The sequence below is a fragment of the Tenrec ecaudatus genome, chromosome X, assembly GCF_050624435.1.
Source record: "Tenrec ecaudatus isolate mTenEca1 chromosome X, mTenEca1.hap1, whole genome shotgun sequence".
In the NCBI taxonomy this organism is placed as follows: domain Eukaryota; kingdom Metazoa; phylum Chordata; class Mammalia; order Afrosoricida; family Tenrecidae; genus Tenrec; species Tenrec ecaudatus.
Window position 1 is genome coordinate 168,871,738 of NC_134548.1, and position 13,692 is coordinate 168,885,429.

The 13,692-nt window shown below is 41.2% G+C and overlaps 1 protein-coding gene across 5 annotated transcripts in view; it reads left to right on the plus strand.

Moving 5' to 3' along the window:
• VAMP7 (vesicle associated membrane protein 7) overlaps positions 1-13,692 on the plus strand; it is a 62,460-nt gene that overhangs the window by 33,269 nt on the left and 15,499 nt on the right. For all 5 annotated transcript variants that reach the window (XM_075538778.1, XM_075538775.1, XM_075538781.1 and 2 more), the window contains one exon: positions 604-671. In XM_075538778.1, coding sequence (XP_075394893.1) covers positions 604-671 — 68 coding nt within the window. The remainder of the gene's footprint in view (positions 1-603; positions 672-13,692) is intronic.

A 13,692-nucleotide genomic window follows, 5' to 3' on the forward strand; every position in this document is an offset into this window, starting at 1 on the left:
TACTCCCATATGAGACAGTATTGACTAGAGCAGTGAGTTTGGAGCTTGCAGTATTATATGCATGTGAAAGTTGGACATTGAGGACCAAAGAAGAATCAATGCAGTTGAATTATTGTTGCAACAAAGGGTATTGGATGAAGCACAGCCAGAATGTTCCTGAGAAGTTAGGATGCTGAGACTTTGTCATAAATATTTTGGACATGTTATCAATAGAGACTAGTCCCTGGAGAAGGACATCATGCTTCGTAAAACAGCCAATGAAAAAGACGAAGACCCTGCAGGAGATGGAGTGACACAGTGGTGACAACAATGGGCTTAAGGAAAGCAATGACTGTAAGGGTGGTACAGGCCCAGGCAGCGTCCCATTCTGTTGTACCAGGGGTCTCTCTGAGTGGGAACTGATTTGACACCTCACAGCAACAACACTTAAATTAGTAAACTTTGTTAATGTATTTTATGACTTAAAAATATGAGTGCTTCTATGGCTTATCAAGAATATCAGCTATCATTATAATCAGATTTGAGCTTTAAAACCGAGGCAAAAATAAATGCCAGATTTATAATGTAAAGCATGATTTTTTTCCATTTTTCTTTTATTTTCAGATCTGGTAGCTCAACGTGGAGAAAGATTGGAATTATTGATAGACAAAACAGAAAATCTTGTGGATTCAGTAAGTATGGAGTATGATATTTTACAGAATATAAAATAGAGAAACTGCATTTTTATGGCTAACGTTATAGAAAACCACCTTAAATTGGGGGTGTTTTTTCCTTTCTCTAGATGATTAAATTGCAACAGTGGGGATAATGATAAGACAGAAAAGGCCATGATTAATAGTAGCCATTAAAGGTGATTTCGTTTCAAAAATGAATTTAATATATGGTGGAAACACTGTTTAAAAAAGGAAGAAAATAAACACGGTTTAAAGCTCTTGGATCAGTGACTCCATCGGATGCCTTAGTTCATGTACCAGTGAGTCCTTTTCCTGTGCAAATCTGCAAAACATCTCTGAAAAGGGGAACTCTGCAGGCTAGTTGGGACCTTCTATGCCTCTTGGCAACTGGAGCATTCCTTCCCTTTCTCGCTCACTGGCATAGCTTCAGTTTTCCATGTATCAAGCAAGTGGTGTGGAATGGGAGGGCCAGTGGGCTCCCAGTGGACTTCTCGGAGGCAATATGTCTGCATTGTGCTGCAGTTACATGTTTCTTTTCATTTTCCATCTGGTTACTAGAGGAACCGTTTTAGGAATAAGAAAGGAATAGAGGAGGACAGAAATCAGTTACAATGTGAGTCCACATAATTACAAATTTAAATACAGAGTAAGTTCTGCAATTGATTATGTTCATTGTGACTGACAGCTGCAATACAGTAGGTAAGAGCACTAGCTCTAAAGCCAGGCTGCCTTGGTTTAAATCACATCTGTGTCGCTTGCTAGCTGTGTGACCTTAGGTGAATGACATAACGTCTCTGCATCTCCGTTGTCATTTCTAAAATGGAAAGGCACTTGGCTCACAGAGTTGTGAGGAGTCAGTTAATAAATGTATGCACAATGCCTGATACAGAGTATAAGCTATTGGAATACTTAATTTTACTGTCTTTTTTTAAGGCTTAAGAATTCTCCTTTTATGATGCAAGGGGCTTAAGTGGAGAGCAAATGCTTTGAGAATGATTGGGGCAGGGAATGTATGGATGTGCTTTATACAATTGATGTATGTATATGTATGGATGGTGATAAGAGTTGTATGGGTCCCTAATAAAATGTAAAAAAAGAAAAGAGGAGAAAAAAATGATTAGGGCAGGGACTGTACAGATGTGCTTTATACAATTGATGTATGTATATGTATGAACTGTGATAAGAATTGTATGAGCCCCTAATAAATTGTTAAAATTTTAAAAAAATTTTAAAAAAAAGAAAATGATTAGGGCAAAGAATGTACAGATGGGTTTTATACAATTGATGTATGTATATGTATGGATTATGATAAGCGTTGTATGAGCCCCTAATAAAATGTTTTTTAATAAAATAAAATAAAATACAAAAAAAGAATTCTCCTTTTATTATTATTATTAATAATCACCATCTTATTGGGGGCACTTATAGCTCTTATAACAATCCATACAATTGTATCTATCTATCCCATGTGTGCATATGTTGCCATCATCATTTTCAAAGTATTTTCTTTCTACTTGAACCCTTGGTATCAGCTCCTCTTATGGTTATTTTCATATCTTGCACCATCTCTGTTGTTCGTCCCCCATGGGAGCGGGAAGGGGGGGACCCGAGCAAGAAAGGGACCGTACTCTCCAGTTTCCAAGAGGGTCTCAACTAGGCTGCAGAGTTTTTGGTTTCAGAAATGTTTTTGCAAATTTGCACGGGTGGGGGGGGGGCTCCAAATTTGCATGGGGAAAAAGACTTAGCTACATGCAACTAAGATATACAATGCAATCATTGATCCAAGAGCTTTAAAACAGTGTTACCATATATTGAATTCATTTCTAAATGAAATCCCCTTTAATGGCTATACATTGACCATTGTGATTGGTTTCCCCCCACCTCCCCTTACCCCTCCTGGTATTGCTACTCCCATTATTGTTCCTGAGGGGTTTATCTGTCCTGGATTCTGTGTGTCAAGAGCTCTTATCTGTACATGCTCCAGTCTAGCCTGATTTGTAAGGTAGAACTGGGTCATCATAGTGGGGGGAGAGGGACAATCATTAAAGAACTAGAGGAATGCTGTGTTTCGTTGGTGCTAAAGTGCACGCTGGCTGGCTCGTCCCTTCCTTGTGACCCTTCTGTGAAGGGATGTCCCATTGTCTATAGATGGGTTTGGGGTGTCCACTCCGCCCTCCCCCTCATTCTCATTGATATGATTGTATGTTTGGGGCCTTCTAATGTCTGATACCTGATCCCATCAACACCTCACGATCAGATGGGCTGGTGTGCTTCTTCCATGTGGGCTTTGTTGCTTCCCTGCTAGATGACTGCTTGTGTACCTTCAAGCCTTTAAGACTCCAGATACCCATTTTGTTTTCAGTGATCATGTCGGGAAAGTGAGCATCACAGAATGCCAAGTTTTTAGAACAAAGTGTTCTTGCATTGAGGGAGGACTTGAATAGAGGCCCAATGTCTGTCTGCTACCTTAATACTTAGCATATAAATATGTGTACTTTGACCTATATCCCTATCATTGTATAGTAATATATTTACATATATACATGCCTATACTTACAGAGCCATCTATTAACAGGTTAGTGGGTTTTATTTAGGAGGATGAATAGAATACTGGTGGTTATCACAGTTTATTAGTGTTTTCATCAAAGCATGTGGTAGTTGGCATAAGGCTGGCACTATACATACAGAAATTCTAGAGCTCACTTTATGAAATGTTGCTAGGGAGGCAAAGAGGGCAAAGAAGTATCTGGTTCCAGATCTGTAGACCAGTTTATTTGGCACTTCAAACCCATCTCTGGTTGCTATTGCTCTCGTTACGTACCGTGGAGTGGTTTCCAACTCATAGCCAACTTGTGTGCAACAGAACAAAACACTGCACCATCCTCACAATTGTTCTTATGTTTGAGCCCATTTGTTGCAGCCACTGTGATGATCCAGCTTGTCAAGAGCGTTCCTCCTTTTTCACTGGCCCTCTACTTTACCAAGAACACTGTCTCTCTCCAGGGAGCTATCTTTCCTGACAACATGTCCAAAGTACATGAGAAGTCTCCCCGTCCTGGCCTCTAAGAGGCAGTGATTCTCAACCTTCCTAATGTCATGACCCTTTCAAACAGTTCCTCATGCAGTGGTGAACCCCCAGCCATAAAATTATTTTTGTTGCTACTTCATAACTATCATTTTACTACAGTTATCAATCAGGCAACAAAATCGGTCATGACTCACAAATTGAGAACCGCTGCTCTAAGGAATTTTCTGGCTGTACTTCCGAGACAGATTGGTGTGTTCATTTGGCGATCCATGGTCCTTTCCAGATTCTTCTATAGCACCATAATTCAAATGCATTGGTTCTTCTTTGGTCTTCCTTATTCGATGTCCAACTTTCACATTCATATGAAGCAATTGCAAATACCCTGGCTGGGGCCAGGCACACCTGAGTCCTAAAAGTCACAACCTTGCTCTTCAACACTTTCAAGAGGCTTCGTGCAGCATAGGGACCCAGTGTCATGCGTTGTTTGTCATCTCTTGCCTGCTGCTTCCTTGGGCACTGATTGTGGATGTGAGCCAGACAGAATCCTTGACAACTTCAGGCTTTTCTCCATTTAGCATGATGTTACCTATGGGTCCAGTTGTGAGGATTTTGCTTTTATAATCCATACTGAAGGCCATAATGCTTGATCTTCATCAGCAAGTGCTTCGAGTCTGTCACTTTGAGTAAGCAATGTTGTATCACCTGCCTATCACAGGTTGTTAATAAGCCTTCCTCCAACCCTGATGCCACATTCTTCTTCATATAATCCAGCTTCTCTAATGATTTGCTCAGCATATAGATTGGATAAGTATGATGAAAGTATACAACCCTGATGCTCACCTTTCCAGAGTTTAAACTAGGCAGTATTATCTTGTTCTGTGCACAAAACTGTCTCTTGATCCATATACAGTTTCTGCTTAAGCACAATTAAGTGTTCAGGAATTCCCATTTTTCTCGAGGCTATCCGTAGTGTATTATGATCCACACAGTTGACTACCTTTGCATAGTGAATAAAACACAAGTAAACATATTTCTGGTTTCCTCTGCTTTCAGCCAAATCCTTCTGATATCAGCAATGAAATCTTTGTTCCATGTCCTCTTCTGAATCCGGCCTGAACCTGTGACAGGTCCTTGTCAGTGTACTGTTGCAACCTTTGTTGGATTGGCTTCAAAAAAAATTTATTTGCGTGTTATACTAAGATATTGTTTTAAATTTTGCACATTTTGTTGTTCACCTTTCTTTGAATGAGTACAAATATGAATCTCTTCCAATCAGTTAACCAAGTAGCTGTCTTCCAGATTTACTGGCATAGATGATGTGTGAGGCCGGGTGACTTGAGAAACAAATCCAGTTGCACTCATATATGAGTCAGAGCTTTATATCAAGAAGTAATTATATATCATGAAACCATCCCAGCCCAGTCCATCTCAAGTCTGTAAGTCTGTTACTAGTCCAGAAGCCCCTCTTCAGCAACAAGCAGTGATGCAGTATGCAAGAAGATCACAGGCCAGTGGGTGCAGTCAGTGTAGCTCCAAGGTCAGTGGAAACCTGGCAGGGCTCCAGGAGCTCTCAGGGTGGCCAGCCAGCAGGAAGGTGAGGGGGAAGAAAGGAAGCAGTTCCCAGGAGTCACCAGGCTGCGACTTGATTGACAGGTTTGACTCCACCCCTGCCCTTTCATTCATCTTCAAGTTAACGTAAAATTATCACAGACTAGTAAGAGCTTCCAGTGCTTCGTCAGCTTGTTGAAACGTTTCAGTTGGTATTCTATCAGTTCCTGAAGCCTTGTTTGTGGCTGTTTGTTGTGCTTTCAGTGCAGCTTGGATTTCTTCCTGCAGGACCATTGGTTCTTGCGCGTGTGCTACTTCTTCAAAGGGTGGAATGTTGACTAGTTCTCCGTGACCCTGTCTATTCTTTTCATCTTCTTTATTGTTCCAATATTTTGCCCATAGAATCTTTGAATATTGCAACATTTTGGTTTCCTAACTCTAGGGCTTTGTCTTTTCCAGCTGCCCTTTGAAATTTTCTTTTTAGTTCTGTGTCGTCATCCTTTCTTCCATCTGCCAGTTTCAGAGTCTCTTCTAACATCCGCTTTGATCTTTTCTGTCTTTGAAAAGACTTTTTGTTTCTTCATGGATGATATTCTTGATGTCTTCTCACAGCTCATCATGAGGTCTTCTGTCATTATTGTTCATTTTATCAAATCTGTTCTTGAGATATTCTCAAAATTCAGGTGTCATAGACTCATGGTCGTATTTTGGCTTTTGCACTTGTTTTTATTTTCTTCACCTTTGACCTGGATTTACATATAAACAATGTATGGGTCTGTTCCACAGTCAGCCCTTGGCCTGGTTTTAGCTACTGATATTGATTGTCTCTATTTTCTCTTCCCATAGATGTAGTCAATTTGATTTCTGAGTCTTCCATCTGGAGAATTTTACATGTATAGTTGCCTTTTGTGCTGTTGAAAAATTGTATTTGCAAAGAAGAAATAATTGGTTTTGCAAAATTCTATCATGTGATCTCCAGCTTTGATTCTATCACATAGACCATATTTTCCCACTATATTATATAGTATACTATTATCTGAATTTTATGTGTCTTCTACATTTCCCAAATGAAAATCTTCTTGATTTTGTTGATAACTGATCCAGACTAGCGCAGAAGGTATTAATGAATTAATAGGTTCTTCTATTTATTGAAATATAAAATGTGTAATGTGTACTGCTCTTGTGTGTACAACTCAATTATTTTTTATTTTTACCACCTTCCAGATCAAAATGTAAGTTTCTCAGTACCCTTCCACTTAATAACAAAGTTATGTCACCATGTTTTCCTATGTTATATCAATTAGGTGCTGTTGAGTAGGTGGTGACTCATAGCAACCTCATGTGCGACAGAATGAAACACCATTCCTTTACCTTCTTTACAACTGTTCTGTTTGAGCCCACTGTTGAAGCCACTGTGTCAGTCCGTGTCCCTGAAGGGCTTCTTTTTCATTGGCCCTCTACGTAACTAAGCATGATGTTCTTTTCCTGATAACATGTCCAAAGTATGTGAAAATAAATCTCATCTTTCTCGCTTCTAAGGATCATTCTGGTTCTATTTCTTCAAAGATAGATGTTTGTTCTTCTGGTAGTCCATAGTACTGCCAAATAGTCTTCACTAACAACAAAAGTCAAATGCATCAGTGCTTCTCCAGTCTTTTTTATTCATTGTCAAGTTTTCACATACATATGAGGCCCTGGAAAATAACTTAGAGAGAGAGGGGTTACGATCTAATAAGACCATGTAGGAGGAGGCTCTGTAAAACCTTCTTCAAACAAAACTTTTGAAAAAGTGGAGGAGAAAACCGGAGTTCTGGACTTGGGAAGGACATAAGAAGCCTCTACTAATTTCACCCCAGTGTTTCAGAGGAAAGAATCACTACAAAGAACCCCCTAAAAAGCCATGGACTCTGTGCTGCCTCAACAAGGCACCTGCTGAGCTGGCATTCCCCCAAGCGCTCCAGACCTCAGCAGAGGTTGATGCAGGGTCTCCACACCTGCCTTTAGCTAACACCACAGAGAACACTAGCACTTCTCTTCAGTGTTAGTCCGGGTGGACTAGAGAAACAAATTCATAGACACTCAAATGTGTATAAAAAGGGCTTTAGATAAGAGTAATTGTGTATTAAGAAAACATCCCAGCCCAATTCAGCTAAAGTCCATACGTCCGATATTAGCCCACATGTCCGATACCAATTTGTAAATTCCTCCTGAGACTCACACAACACATGTAATGACGCTGAATGCAGGAAGATCACAGGCAGGGCAGTGGGTGGGAAGTCTTGTGGATTCAGTGGCAGTGGAAGCATCCCAGCATTGGTGTGGGGCTCCACATGGCTCCTCCAGTGCCAAGGCTCTGGCTGCCGTCAGCATAGCTTTACATGACTTGTCAGCAGGTAGATGAAGCAGAGAGTGTATTTGGCCTCCAGTGAGTTATTTGTCTCTTTCACACCTCCAAAATGAGGTCATCAAACCTGTCATCACCTGATTGGCAGGCTAGATTCCACCCTTCACAAGTTGATAGGAGATTATGTAACTGCCATATCTTCCAACATACTTGGTGGGCTCTAAAGTTGACACTAGGGATCAGCAAATGTGGTTGAACTAAGATGGAATAATTCACAGGTTCCTTGCACCCTAGGATTTAGAGCAGCAGTTCTCAGCCTGTGGGTCGGGACCCCTTTAGGAGTCGAATGACCCTTTCATGGGGGTTGCCAGATTTATAACAGTAGCAAAATTACAGTTGCGAAGTAGCAACGAAAATAATTTTATGTTTGGGGAGGTCATCACAACATGAGGAACCGTATGATAGGGTTACGGCATTAGGAAGGTTGAGAACCACTGGTTTAGAGAGTCATGGCCCACTCACTGCATTCTGGACAGATAGGAGAGATCCAAATCAGCTGGAGACTAACACTTGGCACTAGACTATGCCAACACCGGAATACTAGGGAGACACGCCAATCCTAGGGAAATAGAAAATAAGTGATTCTGCGCTTGGTGAAAATTAGAAAAGAAGAGTTCAAACTTCCTCTCTCCATGAAACCAGAGTTCAAAAAGGCATCACTTGCCTTGTCTGTTGGCTCACTCTCAGAGGTGGGTGATTTAAAAGAGACCCTTGGCCTTGCTCGAATATATACAGAGCCTGTGAATATATATATAGTCTGTATATGCAGCTTAGGCAGCAAGTGAACAGTGTCTTGGATATGCTCTCCCCTCTCCCTTCATGTGGGTTATATTAGTGATTGCCCTGCACTCCCTGCAAACTTTGAAGCCAACTTCAAAACCTGCTTGGGACAGGCTAGTGCCAAATGACGTAGCCACCCTGGACTCTTTAGGGTCTGCAACAGGTGCTTAGAGAGTGATGTTTGCAAGAGACAAATATAAAAACAACACTATGACAGCAATGTAACCAAGAGGAATTACTGACACCCAAATGAATGCTGATCTTGAGTGTGGGACAAGAGGAAAGTAAAAGGAAATAGAGGAAGGAACTAGGAGGTAAAAGGCATTTATAGAGGCCTAAACACAGTCATGCACATATGTAAATATTTTATATATGATAGGGAAATAGATTTATGTACATATAGTTATAGGCATAGTATTAAGGTAGCAGATGGACATTGGGTCTCTACTCAAGTACTCCCTCAATGCAAGAACATTTTGTTATATTAAACTGGCATTCCATGATGCTCACCTCACCAACATACGATTGCTGAAGATAAAGCAGGTGCCTAAGCAAATGTGGTGAAGAAAGCTGATGGTGCCCGGCTATCAAAAGATATAGTGTCTGGGTTCTTAAAGGCTTGAAGATAAACAAGCAGCCAACTAGCTGAGAAGCAACAAAGCCCACATGGAAGAAGCACACCAGCCTGTGTGACCACGAGGTATCGATGGGATCAGGTATCAGGCATCAAAGAACAAAAAAGGAGTATGGAGTAGACCCAAAGCCCATCTGCAGGCAACTGGACATCCCATACAGAAGGGTCATGGGGAGGAGATGAGTCAGTCAGGGTGCAGTATAGCAACAATGAAACATACAACTTTTCTCTATTTCTTTATTGCTTCCTCCCTCCCCCTCCCCCACTATCGTGACCCCAATTCTACCTTACAGATCCGGCTAGACCAGAGCATGTACATGGGTACAGATAAGAACTGGAAACACAGGGAATCAGGACAGATAAATCCCTCAGGACCGATAATGAGAGTAGTAATACCAGGACGGTAAGGGGAAGGTGGGGTAGAAAGGGGAAATCGATCACAAGGATCTACATATAACGCCCTCCCACGGGGAAGGACAACAGAAAAGTGGGTGAAGGGAGACATTGGACAGTGTGAGATAATGACAAAATAATAATTTATAAATTATCAAGTATTCGTGAGGAAGGGGGGAGCCAGGGAGGAAGGGGGGAAATGAGGAACTGAGACCAAGGGCTCAAGTAGAAAGCAAATGTTTTGAGAATGATGGAGGGCAGCAAATGTACTAATGTGTTTGACACAATGGATGGATATATGGATTGTAATAAGAGTTGTACGAACCCCCAGTAAAATGATTTTTTAAACCCTATGTCTCGGAAGCATCAGCCAATCTCTGTGCACGTGCAAAAACAAGATAAAATGGCTCCAATGAGTGGAATACATGCAGATATGGATACACAAGAGGTTTTGGAAAAGGAGAAAGCTTTAGATCTTCTTATGAGAGAACTTAGTAGAATGATCTTCAACTGCTTTAAAGGAATGGAAGGAAAATTTGACAGATATTCAGGGGGGGAAAATACAGAAGACAAGATAGAAGAACTCAGGAAACCATTACAAGACCAATCTAACAAAATAAATGAAAAACTAGAAATCATTCGACAACTCCAAATAGAAATTCAAAATGAAAACACTAAGACATTAGAACTAGATAACATTTTGAAAGGAACAAAACAATTAAAACAATAGAAATGCGAATCAGTTATCTTGAAGACAAATATCTCAAGACCAGAATACAAGATCAAACTGTAAAAAAGGCAAAGCGCTTATGAAGAAAACCTAAGAATTCTATGGACCCCTGTCAAAAAGAACAACTTATGTTTGATAAACATCCAAGAACAGAAAGAAGAAAACTACAGAGAAATCATTGAAGAAGCATTGAAAGAGAACTTCCCTAACATTATCACAGAACAGAAAGGTAACTATCCAGGAAGCTCCACGAGCGCCCAATAGAATTGATTCCAAAAAGAAATCACCACAGTCAAATTCTCTTAACACCAAAGAAAGGGAAAGAATCTTGAGAGCAACCTGGGAAAAAGGATAAATCACCTTTAAAGAGAAACCGATTAAAATGAGCTCAGATTTTTCTATGAAAACTAAACAAGCAAGAAAAAAAAATGAATTGCCCACTTGAGAGGTGGACAAAGGACCTGAACAGAAGTTTCACAGGGGCAGTAATCTGAATGGCCAAACAACATGAGAAAATGTTCTTGATCTTTAGCCATAAGAGAAATGCAAATCAAAACAACAGTGAGGTAACACCTAACTCCCTCAAAGGTAGCCCAATTCCACAAATCAGAAAGCAACAAGTGTTGGAGGGGCTGTGTGGATACAGGAACTCTCATCCACTGCTGGTGTACCTGTAAGTATGTACAGCCACTATGGAAATTGATCTGGCGATATCTAAAACAGATGGAAATCGAGTTCATAATCGCAAGGAGTTGGAAGCAAACCAAATTTCCATCAACTGACGAACTAAAAAACTGGTATATACGTACAATGGAGTACTACGCATCACTAAAAAGCAGTGTTGAATATATGAAGCACATCGTTGCATGGGAAGAATTGGAGGAAATCATGCTAAGCGAAGTAAGTCAAGCACAAAACGACAAGTACAACATGAGTCTGCTGAGGTAAGCTTTAAAAAAATGCAAAAGGGGCACAGGGAAAAAGTTACTGTATACAAACATCCCTGGGGTGAGGACCAGGTAATATGGCAGCAACCAGAAGAGGTGGGGAAATTATATATATATATATATATATATATATATATATATATATATATATATATATATATATATATATATATATATATATATATATATATATATATATATATATATATATATATATATATATATATATATGGGACATAGGGCACTAACCCACCCAATGGGAGGGTATTGTTTATATCTCCACAGGGAAAGAGGGACCAGACTTCAACCTAGTGCTCCAAGATGTAAATGTAATGTGCCAGCGTGGAGTAGGGAACCAGTGGAGAGGTCTGGGGGGCTGGCCCAAATCTCAACGACTATGTGGACACCTGCCCCTCCCCCCAGAAGAATTTATTTCAAAGGATAGCATTGAATCTGCAGCTCCGGGAGAGGGACATACATGATCGGAGCACACAGGAGCAGATGAAGGGGGAGGAGGAGAGTTTGGAGCACATCCTGGCCCACTAGGCCTTGAGAACGATGTTCCCAATTAGAGCAGCCAGTCCACAGAGAGGACCACATGGCCGGCCCCACTATCAGACATGATGCCCTCACTGACCCATAGCCCTACAGGGGACAACACTGGAGACATAGAGTGTGGGAATTGCACCCGATCTGATCCCGCCACACTGAGGCAAAACACGGGGTGCAACAGAACAGCAAGGGACTGGAGCAGCGAGGTCCCCAGGGAATGCTGAAGGTGGACTTTGGGGCCAGGGCATGGTGCCCCAACAGACTGGACTGGAAAACACTCCTAAAGGCCAACAAACAGTCCTTGAACTAACTACAAGCTTTTCTTTCTTGTTGTGTTTTGTTTTTTGTCATTGATTTGTTGTTGATGTTTTGTTGTATATTGTTGCTTGGTTTTTCTCTGTCTTGTTTGTGTGCATGTTATTATCTCCACAGGTCTGTCTAAATAAGATAGGCTGGATGAACAAACTGGAGGAGAAAACAATGGGACCGTCAGTTCCAGGGGGACATGGGAGAGGGGGAGAGGGGGAAAGATAGTCAGGTTAACAAACCTAGGGACAGGGAACAAGTGATCCGAATTGGTGGTGAGGAGGGTGCGGGAGGCCTGGTAGGGCATGATCAAGGGTAATGTAACCAAGAAGAATTGCTGAAACCCTGGTGAGGACAGAGCATGATAGTGGGACAGGAGGAAAGTCAAGGGAAATAGAGGAAAGAGCTGGGAGGCAAAGGGCATTTATAGAGGTCTATATAAAGACATGTACACATGCAAATATATATATGAAGATAGGGAATAGATATATGTGCCTGTGTTTATACGTTTAGTATTAAGGTAGAAGATGGACATTGGGCTTTGACTCAAATACTTCCTCAATGCAAGAATACTTTTTTCTATTAAATTGGCATTCTATAATGCATGCTCACCTTCGTGACAAAACCACTGAAGACAAAGCGGGTGAATAAGCAAATGTGAAGGAAGCTGATGGTGCCCGGCTATCAAAAGATATAGCATCTGGGGTCTTTAAGGCTTGAAGGGAAACAAGTGGCCATCTAGCTCAGAAGCAACAAAGCCCACATGGAAGATGCACACCAGCCTGTGCGATCATGACGTGTCGAAGGGATCAGGTGTCATCAGAACCAAAAATCTTACCATAGTGAATGAGGGGGAGGAGTGCAGAGTGGAGACCCAAAGTCCATTTGTAGGCCACTGGACATCCCCTTACAGAAGGGTCTCGGGGAGGAGACGAGCTGGTCAGGGTGTGATGTAGCAACGATGAAAAATACAACTTTTACTCTAGTTCCTAAATGCTTCCTCTCCCCACCCCCCACCCCACTATCATGATCCCAGTTCTACCTTGCAAGTCTGGCTAAACCAGAGGATGTGCACTGGTATAGATGGGAACTGGAGACACAGGGAATCCAGGGCGGATGATCCTTTCAGGACCAGTGGTGTGAGTAGCGATACTGGGAGCGTAGAGGGAGGGTGGGTTGGAAAGGGGGAACCAATTACAAGGATCTACATATAACCCCTGCCCTGAAGGACGAACAACAGAAAAGTGGGTGAAGGGATATGTCGGACAGGACAAGATATGACAAAATAATAATTTATAAATTATCAAGGGTTCATGAGGGAGGGGGTAGTGGGGAGGGAGGAGAAAAAATGATGAGCTGATGCCAGGGCCTTAAGTGGAGAGCAAATATTTTAAGAATAATGAGGGCAATGAATGTACGAATGTGCTTAACACAATTCATGTATATATGGATTGTGATAAGAGTTGTATGGGCCCCTAATAAAACGATTAAAAAGGGGCAAAAAACTAAGCAAGCAAGAAGGTGGTAGATCTTGAAAGATAAAACCTGCCAACTGAGAATCCTATATTCAGGGAAATTATCACTCAAGTATGAGGGAGAAATAAAACCATTTTCAGGTGAAAAAAAAACTATAGTAACTTGTTAAAAAGGCCAGCCTTATAAAAAATAGTAAAGGGAGTTCTTTGCCCAGAGAATC